The 8366-nt window shown below is 44.2% G+C and overlaps 1 protein-coding gene across 16 annotated transcripts in view; it reads left to right on the forward strand.

Moving 5' to 3' along the window:
• Positions 1–3851, forward strand: part of PARD3 (par-3 family cell polarity regulator) — a 656432-nt gene extending 652581 nt beyond the window's left edge. For all 16 annotated transcript variants that reach the window (XM_021685996.1, XM_044915499.1, XM_021685999.1 and 13 more), the window contains one exon: positions 1801–3851. In XM_021685996.1, coding sequence (XP_021541671.1) covers positions 1801–2197 — 397 coding nt within the window. In that variant the 3' untranslated portion in view covers positions 2198–3851. The remainder of the gene's footprint in view (positions 1–1800) is intronic.
• The last annotated feature ends 4515 nt before the right edge of the window (positions 3852–8366 follow it).

Consider the following 8366-nt stretch of genomic DNA (forward strand, 5'->3'; position numbering starts at 1 on the left):
TCCTGAAATGATTCAGAATTCAACTTCTGGTGCGCGAGTGCCATAGAGCGAAGCCTCGGGCTTTATAGAGTCGGGGGTTGGGGGGATGGAGAGGGTTAGTGGATCTCAGTAGGCTAAGGATGAAAAAGAGGTGACATTTCTGCCGCCTACTTCTGGTTATCTTTAAATTGATAACTAACCCATGAAGGAATTACACTTTTGTTGCTGGAAGATCAGTAACAAGTTCGTTGTTTTAATTAAACTTTCATGATGAATGTCAAATCCCTGGTTTCATGCTGGCACTTCCCATCATTCATGTCCCTGGGCAGATTAATTTATGACTTTTTAAGTGAAGATAATCAGTGCTTTAGGCAAATAAACTATTCCATCAAATCTAAGAATTCTTGCCTGGGCTGATGGTACAAACGGTCCAATTCCCATTAAAAGAGAGCCAGATAGAGATACTGAGGACTGCTCAATTAATCATAATCATATCCAGAGATGATGCTGGACATTAGTTCATTCTCCTTATTGAAAATATCCCCAGCTGCATTTTAGGCCATGTGGAAAATGGGCAGATTTCATCCCAAACCATATTGATGGCACTTCTGAATGTTCAAAAATGCAAATTGCTCCATCCCCGTGGGAGCCCCGTGGCTGCCTAGACCTTATTTTCCCTTCACACGAGTCTTCCTGAACATTCCGTCATGTCGTGTGTGTTGATGTGAAAGGCTGAGCAATACATACTGTCACCAAATGATTTTCTTATTGATAAATGGAGCAATATATTTTGTTTTATTACTCAATTCTCTCTTCCATTTTTAAGGCGAAAAATTAGGACATGTCTTCTTTTGTGGCACAAAATTGTCTTACTTTATCATAGCCAATCTTATTGTAAATTCATAAAAGCATCTAGAGACTTGATAGTAAATTAAAGATGTTTCAAAACAATAATGTTTCCTGAAAATGATGTGCAACTTTATTGCAGAAGTGATAAGACTTTGAAATTTCTGTATGACTCTGATTTATTTCCCTATCCCGGGGTGACAGAAAGCGAGTGAAATAGGTGATCCCAGCCTTCGGTGAGGGTATGGTGTATAGGAAAATAGTGCTTACTCTCCAGCCTTCCAGGTTTTACCAGTGTGATGGGCATGTTTTCTGAAGAGTATCAGTTGCTGACATATACATCTTGAAAGCCATGGCTTTAAGGGACTGCCTGTTGCCTGTTTAATCATATAGGGCGTCTAGACTTAAACCTTTCATAACTGAACCCATACTGTAATCCATTACAGTCACTTCGTATTAGCTCGAGTCTCGGGCATTATGGAGGCAGCTGTGTAAAATATTTGTTTTGCTTGTTTAGGATTGAATTGTAACGTTCTAAAACGAGCAATTATGGCTGGGGTAGAAGCTGCCAGATCTCTAATACTCCCATACAGCGTCTTGCCAATGTGTCTAAATGGGAGGAGATACGGTTACCCTAAGCAGAGCAATACGGTTACCCTAAGCAGAACAAGCAGTGCCTACCCAGACACAGTCGGAGGACCCTTCCGCTGGATGCCGCCGAATCCCTTAGCTCTCTCTCCCATCTTGCCATTATTTGTCGAGGACAGTCCTGTTTTAATCCTCCGGGGCCCCGGATCACTGTGGCTGATGCACAGTTGCAGCATGGCCCCATTGGTTGAGAGATTCAAATGCATATTCTACTTCCCCCCGCCTCTCACCCCCCACCCCACCCCCAGCCCTCTCCCTCCTCTCTTCCTGTCTCTCTCTCCCCTTCTCCCAACGCTCATACACTAACCTTTGGGATTTGCTTTCTAGGCAAAGCAGGAAAAATGCCAGCTCTGTGTCCCAGGATTCCTGGGAGCAGAACTACCCCCCTGGGGAAGGTTTCCAGAGTGCCAAGGAGAACCCCAGGTACTCCAGCTACCAAGGCTCCAGGAACGGCTACCTGGGCGGGCACGGCTTCAACGCCAGGGTGATGCTGGAGACCCAGGAGCTCCTTCGCCAGGAGCAGAGGAGGAAAGAGCAGCAGATGAAGAAGCAGCCCCCTCCTCCGGAGGGGCTCAACAACTATGACTCATACAAGAAAGTCCAGGACCCCAGTTACACCCCTCCCAAGGGGCCCTTCCGGCAGGATGTGCCCCCCTCCCCTTCTCAGGTCGCCAGGCTGAACAGACTCCAGACTCCTGAGAAAGGGAAACCCTTCTATTCCTGAGCAGGAGAAGAGTGGAGGCTTCATGTCATGCAATAAAGGACATTTTCTTATGAAGACTTGTATTTGGGGAGTTTTTTTAAAACCTCGATGGTACTATGGAATAATATTTCTGTTGTTGGTATCAGTGCCTTTAAGCAGTATGGGCAAAGAAATGGAAGGCCTTAATGTCTTTGCCACTATGTCTCAAGTGTCTGTTTCATGGAAGGATTTCCCGCCATCCGACAATCATCTGTTCAAGGCATTCATGTGCTCTGCATCTCTCTGAAGTTCCAGGACTGTGGGCCCCCGCCCCCCACCGTGAGCTGTCCGTGGTTTTGTGTTACAGCCCCCGACAATTTGTGGTGACAAATTACCTTGAAGTTGAGGGTGATACTGATCCCTCTTTTTCCCCCTTTCAGTTTTCTTTCATGTGAGGCGACGTCCCAATCTCTGGTGGATCCAAGCGGGTGACAGACCCCAGAAATTGGGGCCTTATGGTACTTCACAGCACAGTCATTTATAGTACTTTGTAATCAGCGTGGTTTTCCCTGTTCTCTCTCAGCTCCTCGCCACAGGAAAGTTCCTTCATCCCCTGAAAGAAGCTAAGCCATATCCAACGCTGTCTGGTTATCATGGGGGTCCTTTTACAACTGCCTTATAACTCGACATTACCAATAAAGTGATCATTCTAGTCCGTGTTTATAAATACACTTGTTCAGTCATGTTCCTGACACGTGTGTTGAGTCAGCACAGCGCTGTGTGGGGAGCGTGGGGGAGGGAGTGACTCCCGGTCAGGGAACGATGGAGCCTGCCCACCGGCCCTGTGTGTATCGTGATGTGGGAGGTGGGAGCTAAGAAAAGAATTCTCCCAGGATGAGCTTCTGGCCCACAACATCCCAGTAATTATTTTAATTAGTTTTCGTTTGACAGGTTGGCAGGAAGGGCATAGAGTGGGACAAAGATAAATCAGACAGTTGTTTTGGGATTCTCAAGACTCATCTGCTCTCTACAGTTTTTAAAGTCAGTTGGAAATGACATTTGTCTAGTGCACCCATATGCTGTATGTCTGCCTGGTGATGCCATCCGTGCTCCGAAGTAATTCTGCCCCAAAACAAACAAGTCAAATAGGGAAAAGCTGTTCTCTCACACAGCGAACATTCTGGTGTCCCCAGACAGTAGTAACAAAAGCTTGCTCTCGTGTCAATACTGTAAGGTGTGTGTGGGTCATGAGGACCTCGGATGCTCCCCTGTTTTCGGCGGTCGGTCTGAACGTCGCGTGTAAACCATGGCTGGGTTGCTAAAGTGCCTGCACATCCCGATGTGAGAAAAGCTTGAGATGAAAGCTCAGCATACCATGTATTAACAAAAAAGAAAAGAAAACAAACAAACAAAAAAGACATGTACTGATATGCCTATATATATATATTTTTTTCTGGCACATTGTATTTTTATGTCCACTTGTTTTTAGAAAATATGTCAAGTGTCCACACGTACCTATTGTCTCTTTTGCATTTCTGTGTAACGGTTCTATGTGTTCCTAATGTGTGGCGATACTCAACGGTGTTACCTATGTCAGCACGGTGACCTTGGATGACAGTGGCTCTTTCTCACAGCCTTCCCTGAGCTGTGAGAAACAGCTTTCCCTGTACATATGAGACTTCTAATAAAAGGCATATTTCTTCCTGTTCTTTGTGGTGTCTGTAGTATTCCTGTGGAAACTCCTTGCTGGGTGGTTTGTGTGGTTTTTTTTAAGTGTATTAGCAGATGTGATTTTTTTTCGTATTTAGAAAAAGTTGAAAGTTTCCTTCTATCTGTCTGTGTGCAGACATGGAGGTGGGTGATTGACTGCTTACTTGAACACCTGAGGAGAGATGGGGAAGGAAAGAAAGAGGGACCTTCTTAATGAGTTTACTGGAAGACCCAGGCTGCCAAAAGGAGCCCAGGGAGTTCAGAATTGAAGGAGCCAATACTCTAGAGCTACATAAGAGAAAAATTGTACAGAGAGCCACATCATATTCCCATTATTGTCCTTTGCTCCCTCTGGATCACTTCGGCGAGCCAAGCGTTTTGAGGGAGTCCCTTCCTTGCATACTGTGAGCCCGGAGAAAGGTCCAGATTCTTTTCTGCTTCCAAAACCAACCAGTTCTTATTTCCCAAATTATAAAATAAGGCTTTGCTATTTCTTTTGGATTCATTAACCTGTGTGGGGGGCTCTGAAGGCACAAAGGGCACCACGTCCCTCTGTACGTCTCGTGCACAGATAGCCACGCGGCCCCCACCCAGAGGGCAAGCTTTGCACACACCTGTTGAAAATGCCCTCCGTGTGGAGTGCCTGCATCAGCTGGTTGTCATAGCAGCCTTCAGCCTGTCACTAAATCCTATTCTGTCACCTCAGGATTAGTAACGAGAGGTGTAGAGCAAGCCAAGAAAATAACACGTCTTGGGTTCTTATATGCGTGCAAGGTGTGGGAAAGTAGCAAAGAGAAGATGGACAGATTTGTTAATTTTCTTACTGACCAGGAGGCCCTTTGCAAATGCCAAAACTCGCAGGTTGTTTGTCTCAACTGACAGTGAGAGGTGGAACAGGAGAGGTAATATTGAATATTGTGGGGGCCCAAATCACAAAGGGATTTGCAGATTAAAACTGACAATTTGAGCCACACTGATAGGAGAAGTAGGACTCGAAATGAGTCAGCACAGAAGTGGGAATATGCCCTACCAGCAGTATTGTCTACATGACTGCCCTCTGGCTTCAGAGCACTTTCCAAGGACTCTCTGGGATCACAGGAAAAGTGTATCCATAGCAAGAGCCAGGCCGGGTGTGGTCAGCAGGTGCACTGGACTCTGCTCCCTCTGGGAAGAGTCCCAATCCATGCAAGGGGGCAGGCGACCCCACCACGGCCTGCATTCGGGTGATGATAGAAGTGGAGTGAGTCAGCTGTCCCTTAGAAAAGATGGTCCCACAGTCACATTATCACCATCTTGGTCCCTTAAGACTCTAGAAAATCTACAAATATAAATTATCAAATAATATCATATAAGGTATCTGTATCGTATGTAAGTTAAACACCACCACCGTCTCTTCTCCCTGTGGCTGGTTAGACCAGAGATAGCTCAGATGTCAAAGCATCCCACGGTTGACAGGGCTGTCCCCCTGATAGGAAGGAAAGTGGGACCTTGGCTTCTCACTTCTCCTGCCAAAGAAGTCAAATATATCAAATCAGAGACCACAAACCAAATGAATTTTCTGTTTCTTTGTGTGGAGGCAATTGATTTAACTGCAACCCCATGTTGAGGAAGGGCAGCAAATAAGCAAACAGACCACTTTGCCAGCAGTGAGCTTCGAGATCATGTGCCCACGTGAGTCTGAAAACAAGGCCAGTGGTAAGAGACCAGGCTCCTCTGTCCACATCATTGCTCGTGATTTGCCCAAGTACGGCCACCATCTTCCAGACTGCTCCCCTTTCTCCAATAGTTTTTCTCAGAAAGTACACGTTTCCACGTATATCGTGGAACAGGCATACATAGCATGTGCAAAATGCACATGTAATTCTATATTTGTCTCTATTAGTCTGGTTAGTTTAATGTGTTTCTTATTTCATCCCGTGAGTCCTTGACACACACACAGGTCTTGCCCTAGTTGAAATCAACCCACGATGAAGCAGAGAGTACTTTGTTTCTGGTTTTGGTTGCTCGTCATGGAAGAATAAGTCAGTAAGGTCCAACTAACTACCTCTGAGTATATTCCATCCTGGAGGGCTTCCTTGGGTAACACAGTGTGCCAGGAGTTTCAATGTCTATGTAACTCAGTTCTTTCTTCTTCTCCTTCTCCTTCTCCTTCTTCTTTTCTTCTTCTTTTCTTCTTCTTTCTTCTTCTTCTTCTTCTTCTTCTTCTTCTTCTTCTTCTTCTTCTTCTTCTTCTTCTCTTTCTTCTTCTTCGTCTTCCTTCTTCTTCTTCTTTTTCTTCTTCTTTTTTTTTTTTTAACAAAGATTACTCCACTGATGACATGTCAAATAAGGAGATAATCTTCCTTTCTTACTTTAGAGACAGGATATCATCTTAATAAGGCAGCTAATAAGAACGTTCACAGGTCAGAAGTGTGAGTGACAGGTGATTTAACGGGAAACCCCCTTCAGCTCTGAGTAATGACGAGATCACAGAGCTGGCTGAGGTAAATTGACTTTTCTTTTAAATGTATGGAGGATGAAGGTTGTAATTCTGAGCATAAGGTTTTCTTTTCTTTTCTTTTTCTTTTTTTTTAACAAGAAACCGGTATTTTACATTAGATCTCATGGGGAAGAGGGAAGAGTGTCCTTGCACTCCATATAGAAGGGACTTATTTCCCATTAGATGGGTTCTTTTCTCCAAAATTCACCATCTTCCCAACCAGCACTCGTCTCCCCTGATCTTCCTCTTCCTCCAGCTTCCACATCCGATGCAGCCAAGAACAAAATATATGGGTGTCCTTTGTCCATACTTGCTGTTTCTTTGGGTTAGAATTTCATTTTTAAAGGATTCCATTATGAGTCCTTTAAGATCAAGCATCCTTTGCTAAAGACAGGTTGTTGTTTTTTTTTTCCTTTCTGAATTCAGATTTAAGTGATCGGTTTTTGTTTTCTGACTTTGAATTTTTCAAAGCAAATCCTATGCGCACTGGCCCATCACTGCCCAGATAGGTCTGTTCCATACTGGATGCAGGAGAAAAGTACAAGAAATAAGGGTGAAGCTCTCCCACAGTGAGTCTGAACAATTACTTATCTTTCATCCTCAGTGCTTATTTGCTCACAGGATCAATTAAATGTGTGAAAAACACGTTTTTCTGAATTGCTCAACTAACTGCTGAGTCACCTCACACTGTTGTTGGCTTAGAAATGCCATTTGGAGTTTGTTCCCAGACAGTGCGGATGTCTCATGATGATCTGACGCTCTTCCCCGGGGTGTCATCAGCCTCGGCGGATCAACGGCAGGAAGGGGGTACTGGTGGCAGGAACCCTTCTCCTGTCTCCTAAGGCAAGTTTGCCACTTGCTAGAAGGCTCCTCCTGAAGCTGAAGTTTGGCTTCCATGAGGGATTTTATGATGCAAATATTTTAAGTACAACTTTGAAGATTTTGCCATTAAAAACAGTCTCCATGGCTCAGGGCCCAGCCGACTGCAAACTACAAGGGGGAAAAGTGCCATATATTGCTGGCAAGTGACAGGAAGGAAAACAACACAAATTTCTAAACCAATCGTGACCTTGGCTAATGATCTGGTTTCAGGGTTCAGTTCATATCTGACTTGCTTTTATTCAGCTCTAGCTGTCAGTGGCAACATACTTATCACAGTTGTTTATATTGGGATGAAATGGGTGAAAACATTAACCTAAGGACCTGGAGACGGGTCAGATTAGGGCTCCCCAATGAATGCGGGGTATTTTGGAATAATGCGAACCTTTGAACTTGCCTTGTGAAGCCTCAAAGTGAATTTGCCCTACACATGCCCCAACCTTCAACTCCATTTCCAAACTTTCCTTCCTTTTATCTGTTTGGCTTGACTCCCATCTGAGCCCAAGGAGCCTCTGCTCTGGTCCAGGCAACCCAAGCATTTCTACAAAATCTGAAGCTGCAATCAGCGTACATAAGCTGCACCTGGCTCCCACTCTGTTTGCTTGATTTAGTCATGTAGCCCTTTACAATGTGCACAACATTCTCGTCTTTTCTCTTTGAGCCTCCAAACCCCATGAAGCAGGTTAGAGAAGCGAAAGTCCAATTTTACACATGAGGAAATCGAGCCTCCCCAAGTCTGCACTTAGCAGCAGTGAGCAGCTCCATCAGAACACAAAACCCATTGTCCTGACTGCAGCCAGCTTTGCGGTGTAAAGTTTTTATCAAAAGAGAAGCTTTTTGTTTTTAACAATGTTAAGTTCCTTACTTGATGATAGCTCATTGATTGGGTAAAGAAACACAACATAATGTCCAAGGAGTTATGAAGTTAGCAATGCCTTAAAATAAATTTTATTAATCACAACACCATTTACATACACTTGAAAATCACAAATGCATATATTACCTATTATAAATATATACATTATGTGATTCAAATATAATGGCTTGTTCACACTTTAGGCCCAGTGTTTATGAATTTCAAATACCTATTGAAATAGACAATGCCAGGTTTCCATGTGAGTTTGCAGACCCCACCGGGTCCCT

This window comes from Neomonachus schauinslandi, chromosome 5 (genome assembly GCF_002201575.2).
Source record: "Neomonachus schauinslandi chromosome 5, ASM220157v2, whole genome shotgun sequence".
NCBI classification, from domain to species: domain Eukaryota; kingdom Metazoa; phylum Chordata; class Mammalia; order Carnivora; family Phocidae; genus Neomonachus; species Neomonachus schauinslandi.